The 20,955-nt window shown below is 38.8% G+C and overlaps 1 protein-coding gene across 1 annotated transcript in view; it reads left to right on the top strand.

Moving 5' to 3' along the window:
* Positions 1-20,607, top strand: part of pik3r5 (phosphoinositide-3-kinase, regulatory subunit 5) — a 99,627-nt gene extending 79,020 nt beyond the window's left edge. Inside the window, exons 14-19 of the mRNA XM_060844206.1 lie at positions 505-598; positions 1,385-1,461; positions 5,004-5,097; positions 8,903-8,985; positions 13,785-13,900; positions 15,898-20,607. Of these exons, the coding sequence (XP_060700189.1) occupies positions 505-598; positions 1,385-1,461; positions 5,004-5,097; positions 8,903-8,985; positions 13,785-13,900; positions 15,898-16,045 (612 nt within the window). The 3' untranslated portion in view covers positions 16,046-20,607. The remainder of the gene's footprint in view (positions 1-504; positions 599-1,384; positions 1,462-5,003; positions 5,098-8,902; positions 8,986-13,784; positions 13,901-15,897) is intronic.
* Positions 20,608-20,955: the final 348 nt, after the last annotated feature.

Raw genomic sequence — 20,955 nt, forward strand, 5'->3', positions numbered from 1 at the left:
GGTGGACATAAAAGATTTTTTCACAATATTTGAAGTTTAGCAAAAAGTTTGTCCTGTTGTCTGAGCCAATGTTTATTACTGAACTTGGTGTTTGCTATTCTGCAAAGTATGTCATTTACCAAGTTAAATACTGCAGCTGCTGATCAGCTATGAAAGTTGAATACTTCCTTTATTCTTCATACAGGGTGAGTTCTTCAGATAAATGAACTCATAGTCTGATGTAACTTCCCCATCCTACATATTAGAAATGATTAGTCACTTTATTTTCGTTCACGATAGTGACAGAAACTTTGTTTCAGCAGTGGTGCCAAAATAAATAGCTGCTCGATTAGCCCATAATGAGCTTCTCATTAATGTGTACAATGTGTTTAACTGTAATCAGTGACTCACAGTACTGCCATACTTTGCATGGTTTGCATGGCAAGCAGAGAGTATACAAGAAAAACTTGTTTGCATGCACAAAGCAGAGAAATAAATCTGATGAATTGCACATTCTTTTAACAGCTAACCCTGGCAGGGGGTGAGAGGAGATCTGAGGTTTTTGTTTATTCACTCGAACTGGGACAATCTGCTGCTACAAGAGCAATTAAAGCTTCAGGTTTGCTTTACTTTATGTGGATCTGATAAAAAAGATTTTCCTATCTACCTACAATGTTTGTTATGGTTCTATCTTGAAAGATGTTGGCATCCAATTAACGTTTTTTTGGCACATTAACCAAGGATGAGTTCCTGCAATTAACAACTTCAGGCTAATCTAAGGGTTTGAAGAGGCAAGGAATGTCTATCCTCAACCTCGGCTGAATATGACACAACAAACACGTATTTGTTTTTAAGGCAACGATAACTTTTCATTTAGATGCAAAATAGTTATCCAGGCATGTGCTGCTTTAAAATTCTGATTTTTAAAAGCAAAGATATGTATTTGGAAACATCGGCCAAGTTTAAATTCTTTCAAGCAGTATTGTAATAAATATTACAAATTGAATGTTAAATTAAGCAGAATTTTGACTAACATGCAATCAGTTTGCTGAGACATGTTTGTTTCTGTGTGTTAAAACAGCACAGCTGTGGTGTTGCTGGGTGTAACTGTAGATCTTACGGAAACTCAGAAGAAGTTTATTTAGCTCATGGGCTAACCCACATTATTTTCTGATGTCTTTGCCAGTTTTGTCAATCCATCACAGTAACTCCCTGAATGTTGCACAACAAGCTTCCTCATAGTCTTAGATCACAATATTACTAGATTGACACACAGAAAGGTTTATTAAAAAGGAGTTACATTTTCATAAAGGCTGAAGAGTGAATACATAAGTTTACTTCCTGTTAGATTTGTGGATTCTAAAACTTGTATTTAATGTTTTTTTTTAATTCTAAAACAATGTAGGACCTGGGAGTAAAAGGCTTGGCATTGATGGGGACAGAGAAGCAGTTCCTTTAGCGCTGCAGATTGCCTACTGCAAGGTAAGATTCAGTGTGTACTGCACTGCTACATTACATGGATAATGCTGCTGTAAGCAGATTTGTGTTACAGTTTAATAAATGGATGTAGAACACTACACAAACAGGATAGTATGAGTCACATTACACTGGAAGCAATTTTTTATTCACTTGTGGGATGTGGGCGTTGCTTGCTGACCAGCATTTATTGTCTGTCCTGAGTTGCCCATTAGTAGGTGGTGGTGAGCTTCCTTGTTGTGCTGTAGGTTGATCCACAATGCCATTAGGAAGGGAATTTCAGGATTTTGACCTAGTGACACTGAAGGAACGGTGATATATTTCCAAGTCAGGATGGTGGGTGTCTTGGAGTGGAACTTGCAGGTGATGGTATTCCCATGTATCTATAGCCTTTGTTCTTCTAGATGGTAGTGGTCATTGGATTTAGAAGGTGCTTCCATTGGATCTTTGGTGAAATTTTTCAGTGCATGTTATAGATAGTGCAGACTGCTGATATTGAGCATCAGAGGTGGAGGGAGTAAATAGGTGTAGATATGAGGCCAATCAAACACACTGGATGGTATCAAGATTGTTGGAGCTGCAGTCATCCAGACAAGTGGGAAATATTTCATCACACTCCTGCATATGTGTCTTGTAGATGGAGGACAGGCTTTGGGAAGTCAGAAAGTTAATACTCACTGCAGTATTCCTTGCCTCTGACCTGCTCTTGTATTTATACAGCTAGCCCAGTCCTGATCAAAGGTAACCCTAAGATGTTGATAGTGGGAGATGGTAGCACCTTGATTGTCAAGTGGCAGTGGTTAGATTATGGGGGATGGTCATTGCCTGGTACTTGTGTGGTGCAAATTTTACTTGTCAGCTGAAGCCTCAATAGTGTCCAGGTTGCATTTGAACATGGACTGTTTTAGTATCTGAGGAGTCACAAATGATGCAGAATATTGTACAATGCAGTGCAATTATTGACAAACATCTCCATTTTTGACCATATTGATGGGGGAGAGGTCATTGATGAAACAGCTGAAAATGGTTGGGCTGAAGATATTACCCTGAGTAATACCTGAGGAAATGCCCTAGAGCTGAGATGACTGACCTCCAACATCCACAACCTTCTTCCTTTGTACCAGGTATAATTCCATCTAAGGGAGAGCTTTGCCCCCGATTCCTAGTGATTCCAGTTTTGCTTGGACTCCTTGATGCCAAATTTGGTCAAATGGGGTCTTGTTGTCCAGGGCTGTCACTCTTACCTCACTCTGGGATAAGACCAGGAGCTGGGTGGCCCTGGCAAAATTTAAATTGGATGTTTCTGAACAGGTCAATACTGAGTAGGTGCTGCTTCATAGCACCATGATGACACCTTCCATTACTTTACTGTTGATCAAGAGTAGATAGATGGAATGGTAGTTAGTCAGGTTAGATTTATCCTGTTTTTTCTGTACAGGATTTAGCTGGGCAATTTTCCATGTTGTCAGATTGATGCCAGCGTAACATGTGTACTGGAAGAGCTTGGCTAGGGGAGCAGCAAGTTCTGGAGCACAAGTGTTCAGTATTGTTGGCAGAATGTTGTCAGGGCCCATAGTGTTTGCAGTATTGAATGCCTCCAACCATTTCTTGATGTCACGTGGAGTCAAACAAATTGACCGGAGACTGGCGTCTGTGATATTGGGGACCTCTGGAGGTGGTCAAGATGGATCATCCACTTGGCACTTCTGGCTGAAGATTGTTTTGAATACTTCAGCCTTCTTCTGCATTGATGTGCTAGGCTCCTGTATCTTTGAGGATGGGAATATTTGGGGAGGCACTTCTTCCAGTGAGTCAATTAATTGCCCACATTCATTCATGACTGATATGGCAGGACTACAGATCAGATCTATGGTCTATCAGTGGAGAAATCACTTGGCTCTGTCTATCACTTACTGTTTCTGTTGCTTGGCATGCAGTTATACCAGATTGCTCATTTTTAGGCATATTTGGTGCTGCTCCTGGCATGCCCTTGTGCACTCTCCAGTGAACCAGGGTTGGTCCCCTGGCTTGCTGGTAATGGCAGAGTGGGGGAATATGCTGGGCCACGAGGTTACAGATTCTGTAAGACTATGATTCTATTGCTGACGGTCCACAGATCTCATGGATGCTCAGTGTCTAGTTACTATATCTGTTTGAGGTCTGCCCCATTTATTATAATGATAATACTTTAAATCGTGTTGTATAGGACTGACAATGTGAAGGTGGGACTTAAACTCCATCATCACACTTATCAATACTGTTATAGAAAAATGAAGACAAATAATTTTTCTCTGAAATGGCCTAACAAACTAAGAGTTGACCATATTTTTGTGGGCCTGGAGTCACATGTAGACCAGACTAGATAAGAATGGCAAATGACATGGTTCTTTCTGACAATTGACAATGGTTTCATGGTCATCCTTGGACTCTTAATTAGGGAATTCAAATGCCACCATTTGCCATGGTGGAATTCAAACCTAGGGCCCAGAACATTACCTGGAATTTCTGGATTGATAGTCTAGCAATAAATACCACAAGACCATTGCCTTTCCAATATTGTATGATTTTGACAAATTGATATATCAGTTAATGATTACAATTAGTTTCTTCTATCCTGTGTAAAAAAAATGACAAAAATATTTTTTAAATTGCAGCACTATTTCCAGTCTGTTGAAATATAGCAGCCACCACAGCTTTCAAAGCAAGTTAGTCCAGAATCCAAGCAACTAGGAAGAGGAATAAAGTTTAAGGAATGTCACTAAATATTTGGTTGAAATTTGTTTTGTCAGAGTGATATATTAATGTAAAAGCTTTGGGCAGAGAACTGTAAACAATTTGGATGAGAAGCCATTTAAAGACCTGACACATCACATGGCCAGTTAGGTTTTGTAATCCTGGCCGTATGTTAGTGGCAGAGTGGGGAGGAGGGTGTTCTTGTAGTTCCTGATAAAGTTTTTTTCAAAGTTATTTGTACACTAATTTGCAAGAAGTTGTTTCAAGTAAGATCATATGCCTTAGATGGTCTGAAGTGGAATTGCTTCAGTGGTTAAATTGTACCGCTTTTCATTCAGTTCATTGCATCTTTGCTTAGTGCTCAGCTCCAGATCAGTTTTTTGATTAGCTACTTGCACCATCACACTGAAGAGCACCAATGGAAGTCAGTGAAAACTGCAAAACTGAATCCAGTTTAAAACTAAACATATCTACTTGGAGTGAAGATTCACAACTAAATTAAAATTTAATCTGCTTCTAATAAACAAATTACTTTTCCTTTCTTTCATGAATCAGATGGTCTTGGGAACTATCAGATTCCTCTATAAATGCTGGTGTTGTCACTGCATATCTCAAAACGTAGCTCATTTAAATCTACTGGGAAACTGACTTCGAAAAAAAAAGTTATTCTCTAATCATTTACACTATCTACTTTTTAAGTTAGTGCACAGGGTTTTAACTTTAAAATCTTGATCTAAAATTCACAATGCTGACAAAACACAGACCAGCGATGGGTCACCTCATTCTAATTGTAAATTTTTCTTGTCTTCCAACAGGCCACAGTCAGCAGAAGAAACCAATGGAACAATGTAGAGAAGAACTGTACATCTGTAAATCTTAGCAAGGCCTGCAACAAATATGATGAGCTGGGTAATATTATTCATTGCAACCAAGTTAACTGTGTTGAGATCAACAATCTGAACTTGTATTTACTTAGTCACTCCAGCTAGCCACCTTGTTAATTCTGTAAACACCATTTATCAGTGCATTAGGAAGTTTGCACCATTTGCAAAGTTTACACAAGGTTCATAGATTGCTTAAAAAAAAATTGTTGTCATTAAAATGACTAGTCCAATGCAACACTTTTACACACTTATAATAGAAACAAAGTTCGGGAGAACTCAGCAGGTGTGGCACATCTGTGGTGAATGAAACACAGTTAACGTTTAGAGTCCTGTGACACTTCAGAGTTTGCATTAACTTTTTCCTCGCTACAGACATGCTGAACCTAATGAGTTTCTCCAGCACTTTGAGGTCTCCAGCATCCATGGTATTTTGCTTTTATTTCACATATTTTGACTTGCAAGACACCAACATAACACTGGAGACTTATTTCAAGGAACAGAAGGCTGAAGCAGAAAAGTGATTGTCATGCCCTTATTCTGTAATTGACATTCAATGTCAATTACATGCTTGGCTGCTCCCATTACAAAGGTGATGGCGTAGTGATAATGTCTCCAGATCAGTAATACAGAGCCTCAGGCTAATAATCTTGTGACATGGGTTTGAATCCTGCCATGGTATATGATGATATTTGAATTCAACGAAAGTCTGGAATAGAAAGATTGCCTGCTGGCAACCATGTAACTACTATTGATTGTTATTAAAAACTGATGCAGTTCACTAAATGTCCTTTTTGGGAAGGAATTCTTGCTGTCCTTACCTGGTCTGGCCTATGACACCAAAATTGGTGTGGACAAAAGTGAACAATGAAGAAGGTTACCTCAGTACAACAGGATCTTGATCAGATGGGCTAATGGACCGAGAAGTGGCAGATGGAATTTAATTTAGATAAATGGGAGGTGCTGCATTTTGAAAATTCCAATAAGGGCAGGACTTAGACACTTAATGGTAAGGTTCTGGGGAGTTTTGCTGAGCAAAGAGACCTTGGAGTGTAGGTTCATAGTTCTTTGAAATTGGAGGCGCAGGTAGATAGGATAGTGAAGAAAGTGGTTAGTATGTTTGCCTGTATTGGTCAGAGCATTGAGTATAGGAGTTGGGAGGTCATATTGTGGCTGTACAGGACATTGGTTAGGCCACTTTTGGAATATTGTTTGTAATTATGGCTCCCTCCTGTGGGAAGAATGTTGTGAAACTTGAAAGGGTTCAGAAATGATATACAAGGATGTTGCCAGGGTTGGAGGTTTTGAGCAACAGGAAAATGACTAGGCTGGGGTTGTATCCTTGGAGTATTAGAGGGTGAGGGGTGACCTTAAAGAGGTTTATAAAATCATGAGGGGCATGGATAGGGTAAATAGTCAGTTTTTTTTCCTCCTGGGATGGGGGCATCCAGAACCGAAGGGCATAGGTTTGGGGGGGGGGGGGGGGGGGGGGGGGGGAGGGAGATAAAGGGACCTAAGGGGCAACTTTTTCATGCAGAGAATGGTGCACATCTGGAATGAACTGCCAGAGAAGTGGTCAAGGCTGGTACAATTTCAACATTTAAAAGGCATCTGGATGGGTATATGAATAGGAAGGATTTGGAGGGATATGGGATGAGATTAATTTTGGATATCTGATTAGCATGGATGAGTTGGACCAAAGGATCTGTTTCTGTGCTGTACATCTCTATGACTCAATGTATGACATCCAATCAGTATGAAATAACAAGATATCCTTAGCTAGCGTACAAGGTATTTTCTCAGTTATCTTTTCAGGGTAATTACTACATATCTGTATAGGAGAGTCAAGGGTGTGGTGCTGGAAAAGCACAGCAGGGCTGGCAGCATCCGAGGAGCAAGAGAATCAATATTTCAGGCATAAGCCCTTCATCAAGAATGAGATTCGAGGGCTGGGGGCAAGGTAGCTGAGAAAGCAATAGGTAGATGAAGTTGGGGAGAAGTTTCCTCATTTCCCCTCCCCCCACCTTATCCCAGGCTCAAGCCTCCAAGTTGTCACTGCCCTCTTTTCCTGTCCATTGTCTTTTTCATCTATCCACTCCACCTTCCTCTCTGATCTATCACCTTCTCCCTACCTTCATCTATTTATTGCTACCTTCTCACCAGCCCCACTTCCCTCCCATTTATCTCAGCACCCAGCCCACAAGCCTCATTCCTGCTGAAGGGCTTACACCCGAAATGTCGATTGTCCTGCTCCTCGGATGCTGCCTAACCTGCTGTGCTTTTCCAGTACCACATTCTTGACACTGATCTCCAGCATCTGCAGTCCCTATCTTCTCCTATATCTCTGGAACAGGTGAGATTTGAACCTGGGCCTTCCGGCTCAGAAATATGGACACTACCATTGCATCACAGAACCCATTGCATAACAAAATTCGATTGATCTCACTTAGCTGAGACATAACTTGTCAAAACAACACCAAGGTCATGAGTTCAATTCTAGGCATGCGCCACGTCAAATTATCTCAGTTGGATCTTTCTTTTCTTGAGTTCTGAGGTACAACTCAGTGCCTCAGGTAAGGCAAGGAGGGAAGTTCCAGCTGGAACAGGGATTGAACCCTGTGCTGTTGGTACCAATCAGGCTGTCCAGCCAAGTGGTCTTCCAAGGAGTCAGTTTTGCATCGGCAACACGTACTTTTCATGTGCTGGTTGTGGCCTGCTGTTAGAAATTGTAGAAACTCCAATCTTCTTTCCATTACATGGTTAATTGGGAATCTTTCCCTGTCTTACAGCCTACCATTACCTGATTTTGGGAGGAATTGCAAGTTTGCATTCAACCTGTTAGACCCCATTACAAATGCAACTTCTTCAACCTAGAGTTGGTCTTAAACTCAGGGCCTCAGCGTTCAGTGACACAACCTATTGTGTCTCAAAATAGACTTCAGTTGGATACATTTGCACCAAACACCTGGCTTTAGTACTTCTAGGATATGGTGTGGAGGTGCTGATGTTGGATTAGGGTCAACAAAGTCAGAAGTCACAACACCAGGTTATAGTCCATTGGGACCATTTGAAATCACAAGCTAAGGAACACTGCTCCTTAGTCACTTCATTTGAAGGACCAGTGCTCCAAAAACTTGTGCTTGGAAATAAACCTGTTGGACTATAATCTTGTGTTGGGTGACTTCTGACTGCTTCCAGAGCAGGAATGTGATGCAATGTTTTGAACAAGACTCATTCCCAATCAATGTCCTTCAGTCTGTGCAGGAAGATGCTAGGAGAGTGAACATTAGGGATTTTGCTTGCTACAGGTGCAATCGTCTACACTCATTGGTTAGGAACACAATTTAAATTTCAGAACGATTGGACAGAGGTAATCACTTCAGGATAATCAGAAAGAAAGAAAGGTATAAAGATAACCTGAATCAACTACTTTGTAAAAAAGGTAAAGTGAGTCAACTACTTTGAACAACTTTGTGAAAAGAAATTAAAGAATAAAGCTCCAAGATACAAGGATTTTTTCCTCACTTACCTTAATATCCACAAAAATTGTGCAAACCTAGTACTTAAGACTAAGAGGAGACAGAGTCTAACACTTTAAATATTTAATGTTGTTTCTCCTATTGTTTATATTTTTGCTTCATAGTAGTTTACAAAAGTGACTTTTCAAAATTATACACCAAATTCATAAAACTATGCTACTTAAAGATTCAGTACTATCACTTTTTAAGCACTTGTACAAGATAACTGATGTATTCTAAAACAAATAGAGATCTCCTGCATGCATTTGAATTTTAGTATTATATTTTAACATAATATAATATTGCATGTTTCAGAATTCAATACAGAATACCTTCATCTTTCAATGACCGAGGTGGTGAAACGACAGAACTCTAAATCCAAGAAAGGTTATAACCAAGTGAGTACAGCCTTGTCCTGAAACTAAAAGCACAAAGAGTAATTTTGCATGCTTGTGCTCCTGGAGGAGTCCATTCACACACTGTGGTCACAAGTAGAAGCAGAGAAACACTGAATTTTAGTATTGAAGGCGGCTATTTGGACTGTCACATCTGTACTGGCTCTTGAATGACCTACCACTCAGCCCTAACTCTATAGATTTGAAAGTGATGAACTGAAAGAGCTACATTCAGCTCTCTTTGAAGCTTCTATGGAGTCTACCACCATCTATCTCCCTGGTAGTACATTCCAAATCCTAAACAACTGAGTAAAGAAGTTTCTCCTCTTCTTGCTGTGACTCCTAGTTACTAATGGAAACAGATTATCCTTCTTCACCCTTCAAAATTGTTCAAAAATTTTGAACTGTCCATCTTAATCTTCTCCACTCCAAGGACAATAAGCTCAATTTCTCTAATCTTTCCTTGTATCTAAAATCCCTCATTTCTGGCATTATTCTAGTAAGCTTCTCCAGGGCTTTAACATCCTTTCTTAATTAAGCTACTCAGAATGGAACACAATATCCCAGCTGTGTTTGACCAGTGATTTGTAAGGTATACCATCACTTGCTTTTCTATTCTATGCCTCAATTTATAAACACAAGGATCCTATCAATCTTAATAATCCTATCAATCTTCTGAATAATCCTATCAATCTTCTGAATAATCCTATCAATCTTCTGAATAATCCTATCAATCTTTCAGCCTGCATGGCCACATTCAGAGAATTATCCTTTCGAATCCAGAGTCCCCCTGCTTCTGTACCCCCCTCAGTGTTGTACCACTACGCTGCCTCACTATGTTTCTTCTACCAAAATGCATTCCCTCATTTCTTTGCATTTATATGTATACTGTATAACTTGCCCTTATCTCTTGTCTGTTGGGAAGAAACTTTTTTTGTTCACTTTCAACATCACAAGTCTTCTCTGGAGTATTGTGTTCCATTTTGTGTAACTAAATTACCTCCCATGCCTTCTTTTTTAAAAAAAACCTCTCTCCTCACCTTAAAAATATAACCCTAGTCTTGAAACTCCCCAGCCTCTGGAAATGACACTTGTCATTCACCTTATCTACATCTCATGATCTGATAAACCTCTAAAGGTCACTCCTCAACAATCCTACACTCCAGTGAGAAAAGTCCCAGCCTATCCTGCTGTTCTGATATGTCACAAGCCCTTGCAGCTAGGAGGCATATGGCACTCAATCTCAGCTGCAAACTAGACTGCCTATCCCTCAACTATTGAATTCCCCACGACTAACACCTTTTTACTCTGCCTACTAACTCTTCTTTCTTAGCCTTTAAAATCTGATTGAAGATTTGTAGCTCGGGTATCCGTTGTTGTGGTTCTGCTTGCCGAGCTGGAAGTTTTTGCTGCAAACGTTTCGTTCCCTGGCTAGGGAACATCATCAGTGCTGTTGGAGCCTCATGTGAAGCGCTGCTTTGATGTTTCTTCCGGTATTTATATTGGTTTGTTCTTAGCCTCTAACACCATGGTACTATAGTTTTCCCTTGAATTATCCACCACTGATGCTCAGCGACAGTGAGGACTGCAGCTTCTGGAGATCATTGAATAGTTATCTAAAATTTCCTACCTGTTATACAGTTCCAAGGAGTACTGGGTTTTCTGGGCCCATACCTCCTTTTGGTGAATGGTCTCTACACTCCTCTTGGCTTCCCTATGACCTTGCTGAGTAACTACTCTCTGCTATAACTGTTCCAGACACCTCTCTCCTTCCTGTATGGTGTGCAGTGAAGAGAGTTGCTACTCCAAATCAGCTACACATTGTTCAAGAACTACCACCTTCTGGCACTTCCTGCAGATCCACTCACCTGTGGATCCAAAACTCCCACATTTTATGTGCCACACGTAAGCTTTCCCAGAGTTCCTACCATTTTTACTAGTCACTATGACGCATACTACTGAGGCCCTGCTCTTTCTAAGCCTCAGAGAAATTTTCTAACAACTTCCCTTCTCTATCTCTCTCTTATCTGGCTTGAGGAGGGAGGCAGGCAAGCACTAGAATAATATAAAACTTGGGCTTCACTGCTTTTTTAGATATTGGTCCTCTCCACCTCATTTGTGGTGATTGGGCCAACCTCTCCTGGAAAACTCCTCAGTCCCTTCTCACTACTATCCTGTGAATTGTCAAAAAACAATTTGCAATGTGTAGTCACAGTGAATGAAACTCCCTGTCAGAGCACAAAAATGCAAAATTGGCCGTTTAAAGTCATTTTTAATGTGATTAATGAAACCACTTTAAATTAATTAGTGCATGAGCTGACTATCAAATCTAATTAATGCTCAATGATACTATATATTTAACTGTTTAGGTATTGGCAAAGACTAAAGTACTGTGGTTTTAGTTGCAGCTGTCCCTGTTAGCAGTTGACAGTGTGCACACACACTATCAATTAGCTTTAGTGGTCAGCTACAAGTTTGCAATACGTGTAGCTTATCTTTTCGTCTGTGACTACCACAGCCAGAAACATGTGTTTTTTTTTATTACTGCAGTACTGGCATCCTCTTCTGCACATCCACAACACCTCTTTAAAAACATACAATAACCAATGTCTTTATTTTCTGGATCTTGGCTGGGAGTGATTTCTCAGTACATGTCCTGTTGATTCCATTGCTTATATCATTTATGATATGGTGCTGCATATACTCTGACATTCCAAAGATTGAAGGACATGTTTCCTTTTTCCAGTTGTTGCTGCAAATTACACTTGCCGGTTTTAGTTTACACGGTCCTTGTTTGTAAAATTCAAGTGTCATGAGTTGTCAAGAGTTCACAGCTGGATTCTGAATTTAGAAATTGAAGATCTTATCCTTCTTAATTATTGAGATCAAGAAACAAATGAGGAGGAATATATTGATAGGGTTAGGTGAAAAAGAGTGGAATTAAGTTTGTGTGGACTATTCACCTTGTTGGGCTATTTGGCTTATTTCAGTGCTGTGAGTGCTTTGGTCTGAATCTTTATGTTGTTGTATAACAATGAGCATTATAGAGTTCTAAGAATACATTGTGAGGAAATATTACCAAGGAAGAATGCCTTTTAGAACTGGCTGTTTCCAGAGAATAAGGAAACCAGAGATTGGAATACCCTTCTTTCACTTCAATATTATGTATTCCAACTGACAGAATGCAATCATAGCTTTTGGTGAATTCTGTGTCGAGAATGTGGTGCTGGAAAAGCTCAGCAGGTCAAGCAGCATCCAAGGAGCAGGCGAAACGATGTTTCGGGCATAAGCCCTTCATCAGGAATTTTGGTGAATTGTGTCTGAATGGCTTTTATATAATCTGGACCTACATGTTTTTGAATGTATCTCTGAAGTGAGCAGGAATCTTTCATCTTGTCTGCCTCAACTGGATTTGGACTCGAATTTTTGACACGCACAAGGACTCAGATCCCAACATAAAATTGATCTTTTTTTCCAATTTACTCACTCACATTTCCAGGGGCTGGGGTGGGGAAATGGTGGTGTTTATTATGTCATTGTCACTTCCTTCCCAAACATAGGGCAAACCTGTTGCTGTCTTAATTGGTGTCAGTTAACTCTGTTTTTGTCTACTGTCCATCCAATGGTATAACTCAAAGGCCAAAATGTTCCTTCTGCTCAATTAGAATAAGCACAAATCATGTAAACAAACAGCATTCAAGTTTGTGTTGGTTACTCAGTCTAAAAATAATTTGGTAAACAATGTTCAAGGTACATGGGTAATGAGTCTACCCCTAAAATCCCCAAATGCCTGGGAAAATTCAATCTTGGGATGACAAAACAGAGAAAACTTGCCCCGCTAAGTTAAATGGAAGGGAAAGATAGGATTGTTCCTCTAATCACAAACTGGTTTTCTCCCATCCTGGCTGCTCATTGGCTGCCTAGTAAGTGGAGCTGCAACAGAGGCTTGAGAGTGAAAGGGGTGCTGTGAGGGTGGGAGAAAGAGGAAGGCTGCATGCAGAGGGGATAGATGACGGAAGGCAGACTGCAAGGAAGTGTAAAAAAAATTCAAACCCATCAACAAAGTAGCACTCAGCCAACAGGGAAATAGGAAAACTTGAACTCACTGAGATAACAAATTACTTGTAAATGATTGTGGAATCTCTAGCTTAAAGTTGTTCAGGAGCTGCTACTGGAAAAAGCGTAGTGGATGCTATTGTAATGAACACTCTGTCAATTGCTCAATTTAAGTCTGAAATTGCAGTATAAAAGATAGTAACTGCCTGGTAAACATACTCTGGCTCTGTGAATATATGATGGAAGCTCATTAGATGTAACCCCTACCAATCTGGAAGATGTGTTTAGAGTGATGGCTTTGGATGTTGAAGTGTAGCTCAGTTATTTTGGGGAAAAAATAAGTTTTATTGTTAATTTATGTCTGTTGACTTCTATTAGTTCTAGTACTGTAGTATCTAGAGTATTGTGGCTTTATGTTTAATGGAGGATTGATAATTATGAGAATATGGATGAATTCTTCTAATGCTGCTTCTGTGTGATCCAAATACCCATGTCAACACAAATATGAAAGTAATGTTCCTACATGACTGAATCAACCAATAAAGGAGTTAGTGAGAATGAAAAAGTCATTTTCCAAACCAAAAAGTAACTTTTAAGAGGACACCTTGGGGTTAGGGGGAGGGGGGAGATGTCCTCTTATTGGAAAGGAAATTAACTTTGATCAGAACATTTGATGCTGAGTACATATGACTTAGAATGTTTGACAAACCAACATACTTAATGTCAATCTCTTTCTGTTGTTTTAGCAAATAAACGTGACCAAAATCAAGATTGACAAGGTACAGATAATAGGGATTAATAATACCACGTTTGCTGTTTGTCTGGACCAGGATGAGCAAAAGGTTCTTCAGAGTGTAACAAGGTAGGAGAATTAGTTCACATTTCTCACCATTTGTTTCACCTTTTGCAAATATATTTCAAAATAAAAAGATACAATTGCAGAAACAATGGTCGTCTTGTAATGCATTTTTAAATTTAGTATGTATCACTTCAATCACATTCCTCAGATGCATTAATTAATTTTAGCAGTCTTTCTAACGCTGTGTTTGCCATTTTACAAGCAGCAAGATCCCGCAAACATAATGAGTGAGTTTTGTGTGGTGTTGATTGAGGAAGCAGTACCGACTAGGTTACTTGGAGAACTCCCTGCAGTGGGGTTTCTAATAACTTTGTGAAATTGTATTCAAACCACAGCCAGCCAATAATACCTTTAGCTATGTAAAATCTCTCAATACTGAACCAGAAGTCAATCTCATTTAAATGTTCAAGGCTGGGGTAAGATTTGAACCCATAGCTTTCTGGGTCGATGTGAAGTGAGCCAGCCACTGAGTCCTGCTCATTATCAGCTAATACGGTCCTTACTCTATGAAGTCCAACTGTTTGAAAACTCCTTAGTAAGTGGTATACATGCAAACCATTATAGTTTACATGGATCAATAAACTACATCTGCTTTTTCCACACAATCTTTTTGTTTAGCATGTGGATATTGTTATCTAACTGAAGGATAGTGCTATAAAAGGAAAAAGGTAAAGTTATCATAGTCCAGGTCATAGGGCCACTCTCCCTTTAAACATGGACAACTGATGGTGTTTTAACCTGACGGTCACCATGCCTCAGACAAATGAAGAGGTTGAGAAGCTGAGTCCTTCACAGTAACCTCAGCTCTTGCAGCAATGAACCCATACTGTTGGCATGACTCTGAACCACAAACCAGCCATCCAGCCAACTGAGTTTTCAACAGAATCATGCAGTACAGAACAGGCCTTTTGGCCCATCGAGAGTGCACCGACAAGTCAGAAACACTTGACCTTCAACCCAAGCCGTTTACCAGCACTTGGCCCACAGTCTTGAATGTTACGATGTGCCAAGTGCTCATCTCGGTGCTTATAAAGGATGTGAGACATTTCGCCTCTACCACCCTCCCAGGCAGCACATACCAGACCATCACCACTCTCTGGGTAATAACGTTTTTCCTCACATTCCCTCTAAACCTCCTGCCCCTCACATGAAACCTGTGCACCATCATGACTAATCCTTCAACTAAAGGGGGCAGCTGTTCCGTCCATGTCCCTCATAATCTTGTGTACTTCAATCGGATCGCCCCCTCAGTCTTCTCGGCTCCAAGGAAAACAGCCCAAGCTTTTCCAACCTTTCCTTATCACTTAAATTTTCCATCCCAGTCAGTATTCCTCTACACCCCCTCCAGTGCAATAACAACCTTCCTTTAAATTCCGTAAGAACTGCAGATACTGTAAATCAGAAACACATACAGAAGTTGCTGGAAAAGCTCAGCAGGTCTGGCAGCACCTTTGGAGAGAAATCAGAGTTAACATTTCAGGTCAAATGAGCCTTCCTCATTCTAATGAGTACAAAGAATCATTGAAATTTCACAGTAATTGTTATGGTCACATTTCCTCTGAATATCTCAGAAGGCATGCATTCAATTTTGAAATCTACTGTGGCATGTAAACAAACCAACATTGTGTAACAGTAAGGAAATTAGAGGCAATTATGAACATACAAACAATGAAGGATAAATAAGGTTCTATAGTCTATCCAAAGATGTAATGTTTATCATAATTTTTACACACGTTATGTAGCCGACTCCAAACCATGTGAAATTCAAATTCTTTTAAAACTGATGCGTTCAGTAAAACATTCGAAGGAAACAATCTACTCATTGAGAAAACTATTGCAGTGTACATACATCAAAGGGGCTAAAATTTCTAGCTTATTGATTTAAAATAATTAAACAATCATTACTGCCTAAACTGGTCTGTACAAAATTGTTCTGCTTTTCCCAGTATTGACCCTTTGATCTAAAAAAGCCTGTAATTATATTATTTTGTCTTCTATAGGTGTGAGGTGTCTGTGTGTTACAAGCCTGAAAACAGTCTGCCTCAGAAGTTGAGGAAACATACTACTTTTCAGATGCAGCAGCAGCTGTCAAAATTCTACTCACTCCTCTGTCTTCCAATCATTACGTTTAGTGGAGCTGTGCCATAGGAGCTGCAGATGACAATACGTTGTCCCTATTGCACTACTGGGTGAAAATATTGTTGCGCCAAAACAAAGGACTTGATTGCAATGTGTTGGCACTGACAGATTTACTGTTATGTAAATCTAATTTTACCTTGACGCTCACAAAATTCCTCAGATGACACAGGTGTTGTAAATTGTGATCTAAATGGGACAGATAGTGCTACATAAGTTGATGTGTAGCCATTGCTAACAAAATTGCAAGGGAAGGAAAATTCTGATTCTAAGGCAACTGGTAGCTATTTTTTTTTTGAACCATTTCAGATCATGGAACTTCATGTTCTCAATTTAGCAGGAGCTAGCTTTGGTCTTAACTTATGAATTCAAATGGTGCAAATGTAATTTCCCATCAGTCTGTTGTGCCTGATGCATTGTAGGACAGAATGAACTTCCGTCACAATGTTAAGTGGGTGGACTGGAAATCAGAGAATTTAGCTTAAGTAGGAATTTTAAGTCTAAGGGAGAAAATAACAATCAAAACCTTTCAATGGACTAAAAGATAATTAATTGCAAATCAACATAAAGGCCAAAGTTTTTTTGTAAATACTTTACTCTGGTAAGTGGTGGGCTGGGGGAGGAAACTATAAGAACTGTTGGAAGCATAAATATAAATGAAAAAGGAAAGGAGAGCATGGCATAGATTAAACTAAATTTACATACATAGTAAGTAAAATGTTATAGGGCAGAAGGTTAAATTAAAATGATAGATGCTGAGTTAAACTTCTCTATACCATTTTATACTGCATCCATATGAAACAGAGAAACAAAAGGCAATAATATATGATAAAGAAATGAATGTGATTGGGATTATTGAAACATGGTGAAAAATATCAGAACTGTAAGCAATGTAATCTAAAATATATTTAGAAAAGTTAGAGAAAAAAAGAGATGGAATGGAAAATGAATTATAGTACAAGTGTGTAAGATATGCCATTTTAGTACAAAAAAAAGTAAATCACATGTTTGGCAAACAAGAACCTATGTAGTTAAAGAAACAAGGGAATTGGGAGCACAAATATCAAACTCATGAAACTCATGAAATTGACACAGGTTAACAAGATCACTGAGAAAAAGACAAATGAAGAATTAATTTCTAGAGGGATAGAATTGAAATATAGAGAAGATCCATTAACCTTGTATCAAGAGTAGACCTCCACTTGGACTAATGTACAGTCCAACCTCGATTATCCGAACATCAGTTATCTGAATTTCGAATTATCTGAACAAGATCTCAAGGTCGTTAAAAATGTCGTTAGGCAACTCAGCCTTCGGTTATCAATTAAACAGCATTATGGCATGCATTGCTGGATAACCGAGACATGTATGATAACTGGCACTCAAATTACCCCTTGTTTACAATCAGATCAGTTACCCGAAGGATGAGTATCTGAACAAAATACTCCCTGCCCGTTTCATTTAGATAATTGAGTTTTTACTGTACATGATTTTTGTCAACATATTGTCAAAAGGATGGAGAAACACTCAGGAAGCAGTAAAATAGATTTGTAAAGATGATATCAGAAATACAAAGTTGTACCTATGAGGAAAGGATGATTAGCTTGTTCTGAAAAATGAATCTTGTAAATCATGTATGTTTTAATGTTGGTGTAGATAGAGAGCTTTAGAGTTTCACATGTGCAGAAGAGCAAAACCTGAGACCAACAATCTAAGATATTTATCAAGACATCAAACAGATAATTTAGAAGAACCCTCTTTCCAGCACTGAGAACGAAATATTCACTATCAGAGAGAATGGTTGAGGCAAATAGCAAAGGTTCATCTAAGAGGAAGCCAGATAAATAAATCAGGGAGAAATGATGAGGGTTAATTCTGACAGCATCAGATCTGGAAGAATGGGAGAAGGCTGAAGTAGGAAATAATGGTAAACATGGACTGTTTAAACCAAACGGTCTGTTACTATATTGTATACTCCATGAAATTCTGTGAAAAATCATAAGAGGAATAATCTGGTTACAACTCATAATGTAGGCAGTGCACTCTGCAGAAAATGCAAGCCTTTACAGAGGGGATAATAAATCAGTGCTAATCTTTACTGATCTATTGTAACTTGTGGTGTATGATAGCTCCATGAGATTCCTGGAATAGTAGCCTGGCCTTTTTGATTAAGGAATGACATGTGAAACTGGGATGGTCAGAAAAGGAACTAAAAGAAAATACAAAACTTGAATTCAAACAAAGTTAAAAAAATAAATCTCCATTATAGAGTATCTTTTCGTGCTTTATAAAGAATGCACGCTAAGGAGAATCTAACACTGTGTATTCATAAATATTCTATTTGATAAATTGTTGTAAATTTAGCGGCTTCCTAATGTTAACATAAAGATGTTAACATAAAGTAAAGAAATGTCTGGTGCAGAATTCCATTCTCTTGATTCCTTTCCCATTAAACACAATAATTGATCCCGTGACAACTTTTTAAAAAAAAAACACGGCTGATTGTGTTTACAGGATGAACACAGAAACTCCTGCTGATTGGAGGTTTGGTGTGAGGTGTGTTGAACACAATTGTCATAAGCAGGAGGTCATCCAGATTTTTCATAGACTCTCAAGCCACTTGTGTTTTCTCTGGCCTTGAGGTGTACATGTTCCACATCTATGTGGATTACACAAAATTACGGATCTTCTTTCATTTTTGCTGAAGGCTGCTTCTTAATTTTTGGTTGCACTTTCAGCTCTGCACTCTTTTGGTCACTAGTGGAGGGGAATGGGCAGATCAGAGAACCTTCTCATGGATTTGGTCTTGGGCCTGGCATACGTGGCCACTAACCGGTCCAGGCAGTGGGTTTTACAGAGTTCAACTGACTGCCCCTCTTTCATGGGCCCTTCTTCAAGTCGATTCTCCTGCTCCTTTGATGCTGCCTGACCTGCTGCGCTTTTCCAGCAACACATTTTCAGCTCTGACCTCCAGCATCTGCAGTCCTCACCTTCTCCTGCCCCTCTTTCATGTTTGCATCCAGGCTTAGGTGTCCATAGAGGAGGAATACCCAGTGCCAATAGCACTCCATAGGGGCTAGAGTGCATTATCTCTACTGAACACCAAGCTTTAATTTAAAATTTAAGTTTGTTTTGGATATTTGATTTTATTGTTACAGTGCCTTTTAGTTTGGGTTAAGTTGGATTGATTTGGTTATTTTCCGTGATACTTCAAAAATGTATAATCCTCTGGGATGGCATAATGAATCTACCTCTGAAGCTTTGGGTTCAAGTTTCAATCCAGGACGTAATGGCCATGGAAGCTGTCTTCATAAATCGGTCAAACAGGTTCAGTATCAACTTGTAACTCCTTTGGATCCAAAGAGTAGAAACTCCTGGCAAAGACCTTTAATAGGTGTCAATTGGCAGCTTCTTTCTTGTCTTCCTTGGTTTCTTTTAATTTCCAGAAGTGTTCTTACGCACAATTGAATGTGATTTTGTTACACCAAATAACCTGTGTTTTCCAATTTATTCATTTGTATGCAAAGCGCATTAAGAGCAAAACAGATGACCAAAGATACTCTTCGTTTCAATTGAAACCCTAACTAATTTATACAATTGAGTATTTTAATTATAAATTCAAAAATAATGAATTGAATGTCAATGAATAGTTGTCCTTCTGAAGCTAGAAACTCACACCATTGAAATGGTGATTTGAGTTCAAATTGTTTGCATAATTATTTACCAGTATTCAATTGTGATGGGCCAATAATATTGACCGGTATAATACTATAAAGTTCTTTATTGATTTTGATACTGTTTACTGGTGTCACTGTTACTGATGATGGGTCAAAATTGTTTCAATTTCTTTATACTTAAAATTCTAAAAAATTATGCTTGCTCTCAGTTTTAAGAAAACTGTGATTTAAGACACAGGAACAGTGTATTCTTGTATATAGGAAATAAACAAGAATGCATTCTTTATGCACAATGTATCCGGCAGAAAGATTCCCTAATTGGCTCTGTGAATTGCACATTTGTTTAATTAGAGTATACAATTATCTGCATATTGTGGCAAATGGATACTCTAGAACCTATGAATTGCTGATGTTTATATTTTAAAAATGAATTTTGATCCAGCAGTCGTTTACAAACAATATTCAGCTGGTCTATTTTGGATGGAGTCCGAAGCCTGCTTGAAAAGTAACCAGCTTCTGCAAGATGAGTACAATACGTTTGTGGGCGATGTTGCGATTTGAGCACGTTCATGTGGAAATTCCTGACTGTGGCATAGGAATTTAACTTCTTTTAAATTGACCAAACTGGTCTTATGTTTATAAACCAAATATGATAGCAACAATTTGCTTGTCAGTTTGAAGTGATGTAAAATGTGCAATAATTGTATTTCTATTGCGAGTTATTTTTGTTTTCCTCAGTGACTGCCACTGTATACTAACAGCTTCAGAAAGTGCGATAGCAGTTTATTTCATTTCCCTCATAGGGCGGTTATACAAAACTTTCAGAAATGGATTGCACTGTCTTTACGGTACTGGATTGCACACTAAACTGTATATGTTTGTATAGCTAAGGAACACTGTAGAATATACATCTTGATAATAGATTTAAGAATAAAGTGTATTGACAGTTTAAACAGACTGTGTGTTTGTATTACTTTATAAACAGGAAGTGGAAATTCTGTCTTTACCTGAACAATTGGATTGTCCCCATATTTATGGCAAGATGAAGAGATAAATGTTTCTTTTCAAATTCATTTTTGAGATGTACATATTGCTGGCAAGACCAGCATTTATTGCTCATTTCTAATCATCTCTGAGAAGCTTCTAGTGAGCTACTTCTTTTGACAATTTAAGCTTGCTAATCAGTTTGAGAGGGTAATTTGAGAGCAGATTGGTTTGCTGGTGTGAGAAACAAAGCTCACTCAC

Source organism: Hemiscyllium ocellatum, chromosome 25 (genome assembly GCF_020745735.1).
Source record: "Hemiscyllium ocellatum isolate sHemOce1 chromosome 25, sHemOce1.pat.X.cur, whole genome shotgun sequence".
NCBI lineage: Eukaryota > Metazoa > Chordata > Chondrichthyes > Orectolobiformes > Hemiscylliidae > Hemiscyllium > Hemiscyllium ocellatum.